At 49.8% G+C, this 17,641-nt stretch overlaps 1 protein-coding gene across 1 annotated transcript in view; it reads left to right on the top strand.

The window, feature by feature from the left end:
* LOC107125723 (A.superbus venom factor 1-like) overlaps positions 1 to 17,641 on the top strand; it is a 97,192-nt gene that overhangs the window by 5,449 nt on the left and 74,102 nt on the right. Inside the window, 8 exon segments of the mRNA XM_015429177.1 lie at positions 720 to 912; positions 6,526 to 6,688; positions 7,638 to 7,708; positions 9,677 to 9,762; positions 11,423 to 11,505; positions 12,211 to 12,301; positions 14,838 to 14,940; positions 15,057 to 15,192. Coding sequence (XP_015284663.1) covers positions 720 to 912; positions 6,526 to 6,688; positions 7,638 to 7,708; positions 9,677 to 9,762; positions 11,423 to 11,505; positions 12,211 to 12,301; positions 14,838 to 14,940; positions 15,057 to 15,192 — 926 coding nt within the window.

Here is a 17,641-nt window from a genome sequence, read left to right as displayed (position 1 = left end):
TTCTTCTTCTTCTTCTTCTTCTTCTTCTTCTTCTTCTTCTTCTTCTTCTTCTTCTTCTTCTTCTTCTTCTTCTTCTTCTTCTTCTTCTTCTTCTTCTTCTTCCCTGTTACCTGCCAAGTGTTTTTAGAAAGTAGGTGAAGAGATGTGATTGGCTGTGCAGATTTTTAAAAACATTGCTTTGGCAGGAGTTGCCACGACAGGATAAGGCTCTCCACTGTGTGACTGTAGGTGATCTCTGAGAGTCATTTTGTGGCAGCCATTTTGTGGCTATCCCAACACACTGTCTCAGAATTCCAAAGGTGCCCGCAGGCTCAAAAAAGTTGAGGGCCCTTGCTCTTGACCTTTCTTGCTTTCTGGCTGGGCTGAATACTGAGTGATCTTAAGGGCGATCCCCCCCCCCAAAAAATATTTCATGACTTTTTCCAAAACAAGAGAGTCAGGAAATGCCTCCTACAAGCTACATTTCAGTACCACCAGCCAGTGTTCCCTCTAAGCTGAGTTAGCGTGAGCTAGCTCACAGTTTCTTAGCCCCTGGCTCACCCATTTTGTTTCAGCTCAGGAAGGAGAGCTCCAGAGCAAACTGATTTATGCAGGAGCCAAGTCGCTCGCTCACCACTTTAATGCCAGCAGCTCACAACGTAGAATTTTGCTCACAAGACTCCACAGCTTAGAGGGAGCAGTGCCACCCACTCGATGCATGAATGCTTTCTCCTCCACAGGTATGACCTCATAACTCCCAACGTTCTGCGGGTGGAGAGTGAAGAGAAGATCCTCGTGGAAGCTCACGGCCTCAACGGGCCCACGGAAGTGACCGTCACAGTCTACGACTTCCCACAGAAGAAGAAGGCCTTGTACCTGGTCAAAGCTACCCTGGACAACGAAAATGGCATGATGGTGACGCCAAGCATAAAGGTGGGTGTGTGGTGAGGGTTGTGGACAGCTGCATCCATAAACATGCGGAAATGAGGACTGTTGACAGGAGTGGGTCCTAGGCAGGGCTCTTTTTGTAGAAAAAGCCCAGCAGGAACTCATTAGCATAATAGGCCACACCCAACAGCAGAAACGCATTAGCATATTAGGCCACACCCCTGACAGCACACCTCATTAGCACATTAGGCCGCACCCCCATATTACCAGAAGTGTGCTCATCCAGGCTTTTGCTTCTTATTCTGTTTACCTGGTTTGTTGTCCAAACCCAGGGCTTTTTTTGTAGCAGGAACTCCTTTGCATGTTAGGCCACACACCCCTAATGGAGCCAATCCTAATGAGTTTCTGCTGTTGGGTGTGGCCTAATATGCTAACGAGCTCCTGCTGGGCGTGGCCAACTCGGGAGCCAGCCGGAACTCCATTCCTGTGCGTTCCTGCCCAAAAATAGCCCTGGCTAGGGACCATCTCACTCCAGTCTTGTTCCATCTAGGTTCCCAAACTTATTTAGCCTACCGCCAGGTTTCCAACGCCCCCTTATTTGTCTTCAACACCCCACCCCCCAATTGCACCCAAGGCTCCGACTGCCCACCTGGATCATTCCAGCACCCTCAGGGGGCGGTACTGCGCACTTTGGGAACCAGTGTGAGAATCATAGAACATTGGAGTCGGAAGGGACCTTGCAGGTCATCTAGTCCAACCCCCTGCACTTTGCAGGAGCACAGCCGAAAGATAGCCCTACAACATACCCGAAAGATGGTCGTCCAGCCTCCGCTTGGAAACGTCCAGCGAAGGAGCATCCACCACCTCCCGAGGCAGACTGTTCCACTGCTCAACCACTCTTGGAATCATAGAGTGTTAGAGTTGGAAGGGACCTTGCAGGTCATCTAGTTCAACCCCCTGCACTCTGCAGCACAGCCGAAAGAGAGCCCTACGTAGAATCATACAATGTGAGAGTTGGAAGGGACCTTGCAGGTCATCTAGTTCAACCCCCTGCACTCTGCAGGAGCACAGCCAAAGGACAGCTCTACAACATACCCGAAAGATGGTCGTCCAGCCTCCGCTTGAAAATGTCCAGCGAAGGAGCCTCCACCACCTCCCGAGGCAGACTGTTCCACTGCTCAACTACTCTTACAGTTAGGAAGTTTCTCCTGATATTTAGCCAATATCGACTCCCTTGTAATTTCCACCCGTTAGATCTAGTCTTGCAATCCGGGAGATCTATCGGCCGGCGCGTCCTTGCACCGGCGCATCCCGGCCCCCGGGCGTACTGCGCATACTCGGGCATGCGCAGTTCGGCAGACTCCCCCTCCCATCCGACTCTTTCTCCCCGGCGTCTGATCGTGCTGGGGAGCGCCACGCCGCGGCGTCTCAACTTTGGTGCGGCTCAGATTAGCCGCAGTTCAGCCGTCCTTTTCCCTGCAGTGTGGCAGGGACCCTAGTCTTGCAATCTGGAGCGAGAGAGAATAGATCCGCTCCATCTTCTACATGACAGCCCTTCAGATACTTGAAGACTGCAATTGTGTCCCCTCTAAGCCTTCTCTTTCCCAGGCTAAACATACCCACATCTCTCAGCCTTTCCTCATAAGATTTTGATTCCAACCCTCTCACCAGTTTGCTTCTGGGCTCAATTTAAAGTGCTGGTATTGACCTTGAAAGCACTGTAGAGCCTGGAACCAACATACCTTAAGGACTGCAACTTACCATATGAACCTGCCTGAATACTACTGACACCTTTGGGGTCCCGGCTTCGGGTTTTCCCTGCCATCTGAGACTAGACAGGTGGTGACCTAAGAAATGGGTTTCTCGGCTGTGGCACCAAAACTTTGGAACTCATTCCCCAGGGGGGATTCATCCGCCTCCCTCTATTTGTGTCCTCTGCCTCTGGGTGAAAACTTTTTTTTTGTTTTGTTTGCCATACTCCCTCCCAGGTTCTGGTATTACTCGTGTGTTTTTATCGACCCGTTTCATCATTTTCAAATATTTTTTTTTAAAAAAAAATTCAAATGTTTTTAACGTGTACCTCCTTGGGCACCCCGATCCGCTGGAAAGGCGGCATTAAAATGTTTTAAATAACTTAATAAAATAAATAAAATCGGTCAGAAACAGACACGGGGAAGCACCAGCATCGTCAAGCCCAGCGATTGTTAACTGGTGAGCCAGTTTGGTGTCGTGGTTAAGTGTGCGGACTCTAATCTGGGAGAACCGGGTTTGATTCGCCAGTCCTCCACTTGCACCTGCTGGATGACCTTGGGCAACCCTTGGGGTGTGTTCAGATGAGCAGGCAATCCCGCCATTATGCCAGTTTGAATTTGATCCCGATCTTTTTAATCCATCGTAGCACGACTAGACATCCCCCTGGTGAATCGCCTTACCGCATGCTGCCTCCGTTGTGGATTGTCTAGAAGGCGTCCACTGAAGGAGGCGTGCACGGTATGGGTTTAAAAAAATTTTTTTGCGCATGCACGCAGGCATCACAGCGCCTCCTTCTTGAAGGAGGATATTAATATCCACAAGGATATTAATATAAAGGTTTAAATCTTTAAATGCCAATAGACTCTAGAGATTGCTCAGTATTTGAATCTAACAATAATGATATAACAAGGAGGTCTAGACGTAAGCTTTGATATGCAGAATTATAATTTATAGATAATGATATATATATAACCCAATAATATAGTCCTAGTCCAGTTTGGAACATCCAGAGCACTTTGCTCAATTCGGAACATCCAGAGCACTTAAGAATAATAATGTCGTAATATTGTAGAATTTGTTTTAAATGGTTTTAAATGTGTTTTATGCGCTGGCTTATGCCTGATTGTGAGCCGCCCTGAGCCCGCATTGCGGGGAGGGCAGGCTATAAATTGAGCTTATAAATAAATATATAAGTGACAATGGAACTAGACTTTTATACTAGAAAATAAGAGGCGTTTTCCCCACCCCCAGTATATTAAGCATGGGATATTTACCCCCCATTCGTGTTATTTGTTGTATGTTGTAGTGTATGTATGTCTTGTGTTTGTATATTGTATTTAGTTGAAATTTTAATAAAAATTCTGCTCTTTGGGGCAGTAAAAAAAAAAAAGTTTCCATAGGAGAACAAACATTGTTTAGGCTCGGGATTTTTCAGCCTGTTGTGTCCTAATGGCGACCGCGCACACGGCCGCCCTCACACGTGGCCATGCGAACGAGCCTAGCTTTGCATCCTGTGACAATAGAAGGGGAGGATCCTAGAGCCAGCCGATCGGCTCGGCCAGATCCTGAAGGGAACGTATGGGCGCAGTAGCACTGTAAATAGCCTATCACGGGTGTGGGGGGTGTTGTGGGTGTGGTTTGTACTTGTATTTAAGCGGACCTCTGGCCGGCTACTGTATCTCTAGTTTTCTAAATAGAGTATGAGCTGAAATCACTACGCTATGCCTCAGTCGCAGTACTTTATACAGCCAGAGAACTCGGTGGACATTCATCCAGACTAGGGTCCTGGCAACCGACAGGGAAGGGGGTGGAGGACTTACCAGGAGAAAGAGAAAGGCCCAAGCCATGTCACTGAGGTCGCGACGGAAGTGATGTCGCTGTACCAGCAATGTTCTGGTATTTGGGCAAAAATTCTATGTGTCATGCCTGCCCCCGACCTGGCGCCTGGGAGCTCTGAAATTGAGGACTCCGTGCCTTTAACACCTTCGGAGGCACGGGAGTCTTTGCCAAACCTAAGTGCCGGAAAGGATGAGCACCAGTGTTAAGTCGCTCGCTTAACAAAGCAGTCGGAGAGTGATTCAGCAAGAACACAACTTTATTCTTCCACTCGAACACAACTCCCAACACGGATCAACATCTGATAGCCAGAACAGCCTTTACATTGCAGCTGTCCTGCTTTTAAACATTCCCGGCTAATGTAGCCACACCCACTGTACAAATACCAACCAATAAGGTTGCTCACATAAGGACCAATCACGGATGTTCCCGCTCAGGGAGCTTGCTTGAAGGTGATTGGTTAGGTGCTTCCTGGGCTAGTAACACGATTGGACGGATTTGGATCCTAGCCCAGGACGAAGCTTTACATTACACTTCAATTAGATGTTTCACAACATATCATGCATTCAAGGCAGCTTTGAATACACTACAACCAGCCTCCGGGACAGCCTGCACATGAAACTGATCAGGCGGTGCCTGGCCCCAGCAGCACGCCACTTGATTCTCCGCCACCTGTCGACCGGCTGAGGGATCGGAGACGCCGGGACTTGGCAACCAGACGCAAAGAAGCATGCCTGCACAGTTGGAGATCAATAAGCCCGGAGTTCTAGCAGGATCAAGGACTTCGCAAGGCAGTGCTAATGAGGCACTAATGAGGTAACAACCCAGCGAGCTATTTGAATAGGTCGCTGACTGCTGGCTAATCGTGCTGGCAAACTCGTCTTTCGGACCAGAAGCTCTGCAACTCAGACTCTGTTCCTGATCTCCGGCTATTGACTGACTTCCTGGCTCCTGACTCCAGTCCGCGTTTCGACAACCCCCTGGTTTTTGATCCTCGGCTCGGCATACTGACTTCGACGCTTGCTTATCTGGACGCTGACGCTCGGTAACGCCTTGACTACGGCTTGGCTTTGTGTATTGGGACTTCTGCTCGGGTCCTTTTGCCCTCTCTCTGGCTTGACTCTCGGACTGGACTGTGAACTCCCCCTCTCTGCCTTGCCCCACTGGCCCTGTCGTGACACTATGGTAAAACTGGCTTCTACCATAGAGGTTTTGCCCAAATGCCAGAATATCACCCAGAAGTGGCTGGTCTGATGATGTCACTTCCTGTGCGATGCCGGCAACCTGCTAAGTCTCCCCCTCCCACTGGCCAGCTGATTGGCAGCTGGGGGGCAGGGCCCAGTGGCAAGGGACTCCCGCCTCCCCTGTGGGGTCTGGCAACCTTAATCCAAACTTTGACTCACATACAGGCATTCTTAGGAAATTCATTCTGGATCACAAGCAAAGGACATCTATCCAGTATTTCAGGGGTCCCCAATATGGTGCTGGTGGGTGCCATGGCATCCATCAGCACATTTCCTGGGAACCGCGAAGGGTCTTTAGAAAGTGGGTGGAGCCACATAGGGCTTTTGCCCAGTAAGGCTGCTGATTGGCCATGGTTGATTTGATTGTGAAGGATTTTTGAAAACATTGCTTTGCGGCAGCTGCCACCACAGCAGAAGCATCTTTACTTGGTGACCGAAGGGAAGCTGCGGCAGCCATTTTGTATCTGGCTCCGACCTCCTGAAACAGCCATTTTGTGGCTGCCCCCGCCACATGGTGTCAAAATTCCAAAAGTGCCAGTAATGCAGTATTTCTATCTGTTCTTTTCCTCTGTTCTTTTGTTTCTGTTTGTTAGAAAAAATAAAATAAAAATTATATATAAGCAAAGGTGCCAGCAGGCTCAAAAAGGTTGGGGACCCCTGGCCATACCAATGGAAAATTCCAGAAGAGGCCTAGTAGAGGCTTGTCTGTCACAAGAAGCCTTTCTTCTGCTGAAGCCCCCTATTTCTCTCTTCCTGCGGTAGTGTTTGCCTTACTGGAAAAGACCCCGCCTAAGTTGATTATCTTGCTCCTGATCTCCCTGTACAGGTCCCCTCCAAAGACATGAAGAAGGATTCGAAGCAAAGACAGTACGTGGTTGTCCAAGCCAGCTGTGCCCAGTTCCAGCTGGAGAAGGTGGTCCTGGTCTCCTTCCAAAGCGGCTACATCTTCATCCAAACGGATAAGACCATCTACACCCCTGGAAGTGCAGGTACGCACGTCGGCTCTGCCGGATTTCCCCGCTGGAACGCCAGTAGATCCCTTCCTGGGCCAGACGTTTACCAGCATCTGAACTTTATCTCCATAAACCAGTGATAACTAGGATTGCGAGGTGTGTCCCTTCCCCCCACCCCGGCCACCAGCAGCGAGAGGGGGAGTAGTAGGCTTGCCAAGTCACCCTGGGGGGCCGCCGGCGGATCGGGCCCCGGGGGAACCCCACCCCCAAAGTACGTGACGTGCACGTCACCCGGAAGTGACGCGACCACGCCGGGCACGCTGGGGGTGGAGCCACGGTCATCCGAGGGAAAACTATGGTTTTCCCTCGGATGGTCGTGGCCCCGCCCCCAGCGTGCCCAGCGTGATCACGTCACTTCCGGGTCCTCGCAGAGGAGGGAGAGCTTGTACCCGAATAAAACTGGGTCTTAAAGGTGCCACTGGACTGTTTTGGACCGAGGGGGCTGGGGGGGGGCTCTGCAACTTACCTGGCTGCTTCTTGCTCTGAGGGCTGCTGGGAGCAGGGGGTGGGGCTTGTTGAATGCGCCCGCCCCAAGGGACAAGGTCACGGTAATAAGCTGTTCCTACTGATAAGTTTATAGATGGCATTGTGTTAAATGAATTTTCACTTACAGTCTGTATTATTGTTTAAACAGTAATCTTGTTTATGTATATTTGACTTATCTTCTAATAAAATCGTTAAAAAAAAAAGAAAAAAGAATGCGCCCGCCCCCTGGGCTCTTTACTGCCGGACCTCCGCTCCTGTGCGCTCCGGCAGGAAATGACCCCTGGTTATACCGTATTCAAGTCTCTCCACCTCCACCTCCCAAATCTCCGGGTATTTCCTAACCCTGAGTTGGCAACCCTAGATGTAATTCTGGGAGATATTGAGCTCCCACCTGGAGGGGAGGCAGGCATCCTTACGATAACATTCTTTTCTTTCTCAGTGCGCTATCGGATCTTTCCCGTGGGTTACCACCTGGAGCCTCTGAATAAAAACGTGATTGTCGAGTTTCAGGTGAGAGCCGTGAGGGAAGCATCCGCCCCTGCAAGGGTGGGAAGCGGGCCATGTGGTGAGGCCGGCCCTGTTGGTGTGCCACGGCAGAAGCCTCTAGAAGGATCAGGGGAAGGGGCCAGAGCAACTATACCTGGAAACATCTGTCATATTGCTTTTGTTTTGTTTTATTTTCCCACCAGTCACAGACAGGACATAGAGGCAGCTGCCCTCTCCTGAAGTCAGTGGTACAATGCTCCTGACCCTGGAGGATCCATTCAGGCCATTTGCCCTGAATGTGTCTAATTCCCTTTCAAGCTAGTGACAATTACCACATCGTATAGGAGCTGCGGTGGCTCAAGTGGTTAAGATGCTGAACTGCAGGCTGTGGAAGGTCGGTAGTTCAGCAGTTCGAGACCCGGGTGCCGCATGACGGAGTGAGCCGTCTCTAGTTCCAGCTCCTGCCAACCTAGCAGTTCGAAAGCAAGACATTGCAAGTAGATAAATAGGTACCACTACGGTGGGAAGGGAACAGCGTTCCGTGCGCCTTGGTGTTTAGTCATGCCAGCCACATGACCACGGAAACGTCTTCGGACAGCGCTGGCTCTTCGGCTTTGAAACGGAGATGAGCACCGCAACCCTAGAGTCGGACTCGACTGGCTTTCGAGCAAGGGAACCTTTACCTTTACTATAGCGGTGAATGCCATAAATGAAGTATTTTTTTTGCATGAAGAACTTCCAGTGGTCTAGCTGGAGTTTCAGTGTGTGTTCACCTGTGAGGCCTGCACACAGGAAGGTTCACAGCATTCCTGTGTTTGGAGAGCCGCTTTTGTGTAGTGGTTAAGAGCACAGACTTTAATAAGGGAGAACCGGGTTTGATTCCCCCACTTCTCCCACATGCAGCCAGCTGGGTGACCTTGGGTCAGTCACAAGTTCTCTCAGAGCTGTTCTCTCAGGAGCAGTCCTCGAAAGAGCTCTCTCAGCCCCGCCTACCTCCCAGGGTGTCTATTGTGGGGAAGGGAAGGGAAAGGAGATTGCAAGCCGCTCTGAGACTCCTTCGGGTAGTGAAGGGCGGGGTATAAATCCAATCTCCTCTTCTTCTTCCTCTTCTTCCTCACAGGGTGTCTGTTGTGGGGAAGGGAAGGGAAAGGAGATTGTCAGCTGCTCTGAGACTCCCTTGGGTAGCGAAGGGCAGGAGTATAAATCCAATCTCTTCTCTTCTTCTTCTTCTTCCTCACAGGATGTCTGTTGTGGGGAGGGGAAGGGAAAGGAGATTGTAAGCCGCTCTGAGACTCCTTTGGGTAGTGAAGGGCAGGGGTATAAATCCAGTCTCCTCCTCCTCCTCCTCCTCCTCCTCCTCCTCCTCATAACAACATCTTCAGCATTGCAGCATTCTCTTTAGGGTTGTGAACTGGCCACGCACGTACGATTATTTGCTGACACACAGCTCAGGTTGACCTAGGCCAGCAGGACCCCTACCCTAGAAACATGCTGAATGCTGTATACAGGATATATTTTTTGAATACTGTATACAATATAATTGCAAGCTATATACACAGTGCCCTGGCCTAGATGGCCTAGGCTAGCCCGATCTGGCCAGATCTCACCACCAAGGGAGCCCAGGGTTGCTACGCAGAGGCAGGCGATGGGAAACCACCTCTGCATGTCTCTTGCCCTGACCTGGGTGGCCCAGGCTGGTCCGCTCTTATCACCAGATCTTGTGAGTTAAGCAGGGTCGGCCCTGGTTCGTATCTGGATGGGAGACCACCAAGGAAGTCCAGGGTTGCCACGCAGAGGCAGGCAATGGGAAACCACCCCTGAGCATCTCTCACCTTGAAAATACTGTGGGGGGTCTTGAAGGCAAAAACGAACAAACAAAACCTTACAGGAAGTCCTGGCCACAGAGTTCTTGGCGATTCCTAGAACTAGTCAGCGGAGAGATTGACTGATTGATTCCCCCCCTTCCATGATGGCGTTCTCATCTCTTTCCAGACACCAGAAGGAATCGTGGTCCACCACGCTTCGGTGGCCTCTGTTTCAACAAACACCCAGCCGTTCAACTTACCTGAGATTGTGAGGTAATTTACGACGAAGGTTACTGATGCAGCAGTCTCTGCGGGAGCCAAACTGATAGAACGGCTGTGGAAGACACATGTCCAGTTCTTTCGGTCTTGCTCCTCTGGTTTCAAATTAAACTAAGGATACCCTGACCTCCCTCACACTTACATATTCTCACTCTCATACTCATCCACAGCCATACACTCAGGGCTTTTTTTGTAGAAAAAGCCCAGCAGGAACTCATTAGCATAATAGGTCACACCCAGTAGCAGAAACTCATTAGCATATTAGGCCACAACCCTGACAGCACCACTCATTCGCATATTAGGCCGCACCCCCATGTTACCAGAACTGTGGTCATCCAGCCACACCCACCTTTTGCTTCTTATTCTGTTTACAATGTTTGTTGTCAAAACCTAGGGCCTTTTTTTGTAGCAGGAACTTCTTTGCATGTTAGGCCACACACTCCTAATGTAGCCAATCCTAATGGGTTCCTGCTGTTGGGTGTGGCCTATTATGCTAATGAGTTCCTGCTGGGCGTGGCCATCTCAGGAGCCAGCCGGAACTCCGTTCCTGTGCGTTCCTGCCCAAAAATAGCCCTGCATACACCCAACTTCTTACAGTCTTCCTTTTCTTTCAAGGCGCTCATGGCTGAATCCTTGAGGGCCATCCCATTTTATCCTCACAACATACCTAGGAGGTAGATTGGTAAGACCCAACATTTGAGCTAGGTTAGTGAGACAGAACATTTGTAGCCAAACACATTTCTCACAATCGAAACTAATTTTTGGCCCACGCAAATCATAATACATAGTTAAAACATCCACTGACCAAATATATATATATATATCCCCATAGATTCCCTCCCCAGCCTAGTAAAAACCAAATACAATGCCTCAACCTATGCATTAAACATTATGGGAATCAGACATATTAACTGTGTGCTTTTCCGTAATATAAGGATCTCGCCAAGGTAATGCATTCTCTAGTGACAACCAAAGTAGGCGACTCTAGCATGGCCTTCATGAGGTGTGCTTTTGGAAAATTTATGTAACAAATAAATACACACTGCAAGAAACTTATGTGAATGAACATCTATTTGTAATTATCATTCTATAAAATGCATAATATGCTATTATTACATCCTTCGGGTACATGTATTCAATTCATTCTGTTTAACAACTACCAGTCAATTTCGCATCAGTATTTTGAAAAGTCAAGCCTCAACGGGAGTTTCCGGAATTGCAAGCCCGCTTCTACTTGCACGAAGTCTTCCAAAAGGTGGTGGTGGGGAATTTTCAATTGTATACTGTTGATGCTTATTGCTACAAAAGACACATTGTGCAGATAAGATTCATGGACGGAGCGCTCCTGTCATTCTCAAAGATTTATGGCAGCAGAAATAGGTTCAAAATACTGCCACCAGATTACTTACTAGGGCTGTTTGAATCGCTTGAAGTCGCCTTCTGCTGAGTGAGACCAGTTGGTCTGTCAAGGCCAACATTGTCTACGCTGAGGCTCCAGGGATGCCAACCTCCAGGTGGGACGGGGGGGTCCCCTGGAATTACAGCTCATCTCCAGAGATCGCTTCTCCTAGAGAAAATATTTTACAGCCACAAAGCTGATGAAACAGAAGCATGAAAGAATTCACCCTTCCTGAATTTTTTTCCTCTCCTCTAGCTTTGGGACATGGACGGTGACGGCCAAGTATGAAGACTCCCCCCAGGAGACTTTCACCACAAATTTTGAAGTCAAGGAATATGGTAAGAATGGCCGATTCTGGCTCAGCCTCTCCTCCGCCTGATCCCAGGATGCATTAATCCCTTGACCCTTCCCCAGGAAGGGTCATTTCCTAGGAAAAGAGGTGCAGGAGCTCATTAGCATAACTCATTAGCGTAACTTATTTGCATATGCCACACCCCCTGACATCACTGGAAGTGTGTCAGAAGGCAACACCCACCGCTCAGGCTTCACTGGAGATTGCTACCTATGGGGGGGGGGAAATGCACAGATCTGCCCTCACAGAGGAGGGAGAGCTTGAAAGAGGGAAAGAAGAGACTTCTTGCTCCTCGTGGCCTGGAGCTGCTGGGAGGAGGGGGTGGGGCTTGTTGCATGTGTGCGCCCCCTGGGCGTTTTACTGCCGGAGCTCTGCTCCTGTGCACTCCTGCAGGAAATGACCCCTGCCCTTCCCCAAGGAAGACTCAAGCACCATCCTAACCCTTGACGTGGCAAATTGCAAGGACTGTACGGAACTGTGACGAGCCCCCTTGAATGCGAGAGGGGGAAAGTTCAGATTTTTGAATGTTCGTTAATCTCCAGAACTGCATCCCTCCCCCACTCCTCTGAACCCCTCTGTCCAAAGCACCAAGGAACAGTTTCCTACCTCCCCCCTGAAACTTTACGAAACAGGCATCGGTTCTCTAGAATCAGACCGTTTACAATCTCTTCCTTCTGTGTTTTCCTTCCAGTGCTACCAAGCTTTGAAGTCATTCTGGTCCCACACGAGAAGTTTTATAACATTGATAGTGACGACAATTTCAGAGTGTCCATCACTGCAAGGTGGGTTTAGGCCGATCATAAGGCCAAAGAGGACCAATCTGATACTGACTTTCATATTTATGATATCAAATTGTCTTATTGTCAATGTGACGGTGAAGAAAGCTAATGCAATCTTAGGGTGCATTCGCAGAAGCCTTGTGTCCAGATCACGGGAGGTGGTGGTTCTGCTCTGTTCTGCTATAGTCATGGCCTTACCTGGAGTCCTGTGTCCAGTTCTGGGCACGACGTTTTAGGAAGGATGTTGACAAGCTCGAGTGTGTTCAGAAGAGGGCAAGCAGGAGGGTGAGAGGGTTGGAATCAGTGTTCCCTCTAAACCGAGTTAGTGTGAGCCAGCTCACAGTTTTTTAGCCTCCGGCTCACACCTTTTTGTCTTTGCTCAGGAAGGATGGCTCCAGAGCAAACTGTTCTATGCAGTAGCCAAACCGCTCACTCACAGTTTTAATGCCAGTAGCTCACAAAGTAGAATTTTTGCTCACAAGACTCCACAGCTTAGAGGAAGCACTGTTTGGAATCCAAGTCTTATGAGGAAAGGCTGAAAGAGTTGGGTCTGTTTAGCCTGGGAAAGAGAAGGCTTAGAGGGGACATGATTGCAGTCTTCAAGTATTTGAAGGGCTGTCATGTAGAAGATGGAGCAGATCTATTCTTTCTTTCTCCGGATTGCAAGACTGGATCTAATGGGTGGAAAGGGAGTAATTACTGGCTCAATATCAGGAGAAACTTCCTGACTGTCAGAGTGGTTGAGCAGTGGAACAGACTGCCTCAGGAGGTGGTGGAGGCTCCTTCACTGGATGTTTTCAAGCGGAGGCTGGACGACCATCTTTCGGGTATATAAACCTAGTTGCGGCAATAATCTTCTCATCCCGATTTTTGTGAGTGATATTAGGGCCATGTCATCTGCATAAAGTAGAATTGAAATTTTATGCTTCCCAAGGGTAGGAGGAAAGAATTGCGGGCCAGATAGCCTATCAACAATTTTGTTAATATACAAGTTGAACAATAAAGGGGCCAGCATGCACCCCTGCTTCACTCCTTTATGAATTGGAATTTTGTTAGTTAGGGACCCCGACCTTCCAACTCTAATCTGGGCACTAATATTTGTATGCAGCTCCCGTAATAAGAATAACAACCATTTATCAATATTCAGATCTGCCAGTTTTTGCCAAAGGCTGTTCCTATCAATGGAGTCAAACGCCGCAGCCAAGTCTATAAACATTACATATAGAGCCTTAGTGGGGCCATTTAAGCTTGCATAAGCCATCGGATGAAGAGTGAGGCAGTGGTCAATGGTGGAAAGACCTTTCCTAAACCCTGCTTGATGGGGGTGGATACTATAAACCTTTGCTGCTATATCTATCAGGCTTATTGGTCTATAGTTCCGTGGGTCAGTTTTGTCCCCTTTGTAGGGGTATCTTTTGACTATGCTCCTGCAGAGTGCAGGGGGTTGGACTAGATGACCTGCAAGGTCCCTTCCAACTCGTAACATTTTATGATTCTATATCCGCAGCCTCATCCTGAGTAACCTTACTTAGAAATAGATCCCAGTGAGTTATAAGTCGGCATCATCATCATCAGAGTTTATTACGGTCAGAGACCCATCGCACAGTGTACAGGAACAAACAAGACAGTCCCAGGTTTCCAAAAAGCATTACAGAAGTGAGATATCATAAGAAGTTTTAAGGAGGTGCTTGCGCTTTGTAAATGCAATAAAAAGAAATTTAGCAACATTCCTTGATATTGCGGAGGATTTATCCTCCAATAAGTATTTCAGCAAAAGTTCCTCAGAATGGATTACTAGTTGTCCTTGGAACCTAAATGATCTTACTATAGGTGTAATTAAGAGGGGTCTTTCTTCCGCGTAATAAGAGCAATGAAGTAATATATGGGGGAGGGTCTCAATTGACTCGGAAGGGCATGAGCAAAGTCTCAAATGCCTGGGAATACGTTGGAATCTTCCGGAAAGAACTGCGGATGTAAAAGTGTCAAACCTAGCTCTGGAAAAAGCCCATCTATAATTTGGGTTGGAAATATTAGCTAGATATAAAGGAGCAGTCATATAAATTTTGGAATTCAGAGATTTATAAAGAGGCGGGAGTACGGCGTAAGACGTTTGTAGCTCAATATCTCTGTTGATAAACAATAGTTTTTGCCCTAGCTTTGCCGCTTTCCAGAAGATGGTACAGGTCTAATCCTAATGTTCTCAATTTGTTGATGGCTCTAGTGAACCACTGGGGGTAAGGAGATGCAGCCAATAGAAGTGGAAATAACCCAGCGGGAAAAAGGTGGACTTTCAGCCAAAAACAAAGAGAATGCAACCAAATGTTCAGTTCGACTGTACTGAGACCAGCTTCTTGTCTCAGAACAACATTGGAAGTGCATCTTGGAGTATTAAAAAGGGATCTCAGGAATTTTGATTGGACCAGTTCTAGCGCCTAAAGATTTGTAAAACGCATAATTTGTGTCCCATTTATAATCCGGCAATGACGAACCACCTCTGCTATGGCTTGACCCGTCTTTGCTATTCTGTGACTTCTCCCAGGTTCCTCTACGGGAAGAGAGTGAAAGGTGTGGCCTTGGTCCTCTTTGGAGTGATTGAAGATGGCAAGAAGCTCAGCATCCCCGATTCCCTTGACAGAATTCCGGTAGGAAAGACCCGGCTTGGGTCCTGCATGTTGGTGTGGATGCCCACCGCTGGCTTCCTCTGCGGAGGGCTGGGACAGAGTGGCAAACGGCATTCGTTTTCTCCCTTTTCCTGCAGATTATCGATGGCGAAGGGGAAAGAGATGCTGTGCTAACAAAACACGTGCTGCAAAAACAATTTGCTGGCCCCGGGGAGTTCAGGGATCTTATTGGGCATTACCTCTACGTCTCTGTGACTGTGATGACAGAATCAGGTGAAAAAAAAGACCTTAGCTCCTGATGAAATGGTGGGTGGTCCGTGCATGGAAAGAGAGTTGTCAGGTGTCTTCCCACCCCAAGCCAGGTACACTCACCCCCTCCTGAGTCCACGCCTCCTTGGCATAACAACACCAGAAAAGCCCCGCTGGATCAGACCAATGGGCCATCTGTTCCAGCATCCCATCGCATACAGTGGCCAATGAGTTCCTCTTGCGGTCCAATAACAGGGCATCGAGATTGAACCCTTCTCCTGATAAGAGCTTCAGAAGAGACCTCCTGGATGATTCCAGTAGTCCATCTGATCTCACCTGTCTCACACAGTGGCCAACCAGTACCTCTGGAGGGCCAACCACAGGGAATAGAGGCTGAGGCCATCCCCTGATAAGAACATCAGAAGAGCCCTGTTGGATCAGACCGGTGAGGGCCCATCTAGTCCAGCCTCCCGTCTCACACATTGGCCAACAAGTCCCTCTGGAGGGCCAACCACAGGGCATAGAGGCCGAGGCCGTCCCCTGATAAGAACATCAGAAGAGCCCTGCTGGGTCAGAAGAGTGAGGGCCCATCTAGTCCAGTATCCTGTCTCACAAAGGGGCCAGCCAGTTCCTCTGGAGGGGCAACCACAGGGCATAGAGGCCGAGGCCGTCCCCTGATAAGAACATCAGAAGAGCCCTGCTGGATCAGACCAGTGAGGGCCCATCTAGTCCAGCCTCCCGTCTCACACAGGGGCCAGCCAGTTCCTCTGGAGGGCCAGCAACAGGGCATAGAGGCCGAGGCCATCCCCTGATAGGAACATCAGAAGAGCCCTGCTGGATCAGACCAGTTAGGGCCCATCTAGTCCAGCATCCTGTCCCACACAGTGGCCAACCAGTCCCTCTGAAGGGCCAACATCAGGGCAGAGAGGCCGAGGCCTTCCCCTGATATAAGAACACCAGAAGAGCCCTGCTGGGTCTGACCAGGGAGGGTCCATCTAGTCCAGCCTCCTGTCTCACACAGGGGCCAGCCAGCTCCTCTGGAGGGCCAGCAACAGGGCAGAGAGCCCAAGGCCTTCCCCTGATAAGAACACCAGAAGAACCCTGCTGGGTCAGACCAGGGAGGGTCCCTCCAGTACAGCCTCCCATCTCACACAGGGGCCAGCCAGTCCCTCTGGAGGGCCAGCAACAGGGCATAGAGGCCAAGGCCTTCCCCTGAGAAGGACACCAGAAGAGCCCTGCTGGGTCAGACCAGGGAGGGTCCCTCCAGTCCAGCCTCCCGACTCACACAGGGGCCAGCCAGTCCCTCTGGAGGGCCAGCAACAGGGCAGGGAGGCCGAGGCCTTCCCCTGAGAAGGACACCAGAAGAGCCCTGCTGGGTCAGACCAGGGAGGGTCCATCTAGTCCAGCATCCTGTCTCACACAGGGGCCAGCCAGTCCCTCTGGAGGGCCAGCACCAGGGCAGAGAGGCCGAGGCCTTCCCCTGAGAAGGACACCAGAAGAGCCCTGCTGGGTCAGACCAGGGAGGGTCCCTCCAGTCCAGCCTCCTGTCTCACCCAGGGGCCAGCCAGTCCCTCTGGAGGGCCAGCACCAGGGCAGAGAGGCCGAGGCCTTCCCCTGAGAAGGACACCAGAAGAGCCCTGCTGGGTCAGACCAGGGAGGGTCCATCTAGTCCAGCATCCTGTCTCACACAGGGGCCAGCCAGTTCCTCTGGAGGTCCAACAAACAGAGCATTGAAGCCAAGGCCTTCTCCTGGTGTTTTAAGGGTGAACTGCCTCTGAAAGTGGAGGTTCCCTTTAGTCACCATGGCTAGTAGTGACTGATCGACCTGTCCTTCATGAATGTGTCTAATCCTCTTTTAAAGCTGTATATATTCCTGTGACCATCACTACAACCCCCTCAATAATGGTGCAAGCCTAGAAGGGGATTTCATTCAATCCCTTCCTGAGATCCTGAGATGCTGACGGCCCCACTGCTGGACCTCCTGAGGGCACCTGGTGTTTTTGGCCACTGTGTGACACAGAGTGTTGGACTGGGTGGGCCATTGGCGTCTCTTAGGTTCTTATAAGAGGGATTCGGCTAAGCATATGGAGCAGAGGTCCATCAGTGGCTATTAGCCACAAGGGATAGATAGGAACTCTCGGTCTGGGACAATTGGTGCTCTATATTCTTGGTGCTTGGGGGGGGGGGCAACAGTGGGAGGGCTCCTAGTGTCCTGGCCCCACTGCTGGACCTCCTGATGGCACCTGGTATTTTTGGCCACTGTGTGACACAGAGTATTGGACTGGGTGGGCCCTTGGCCTGATCCAACATTGGCTTCTCTTATGTTCTTATAAGAGGGAATTGGATCAACATATGGAGCAGAGGTCCATCAGTGGCTCTCAGCCACAAGGTATAGATAGGAACTCTCGGTCTGGGGCAAAGTCCTGGCCACTGTCCTGTGTGAACTTTGCACGTCTTACAACAGGATGGTCTG

This window comes from Gekko japonicus, unplaced genomic scaffold (genome assembly GCF_001447785.1).
Source record: "Gekko japonicus isolate JY-2015 unplaced genomic scaffold, Gekko_japonicus_V1.1 scaffold2836, whole genome shotgun sequence".
Taxonomy (NCBI): domain Eukaryota; kingdom Metazoa; phylum Chordata; class Lepidosauria; order Squamata; family Gekkonidae; genus Gekko; species Gekko japonicus.
This window is presented reverse-complemented; position numbering and strand designations above follow the sequence as displayed.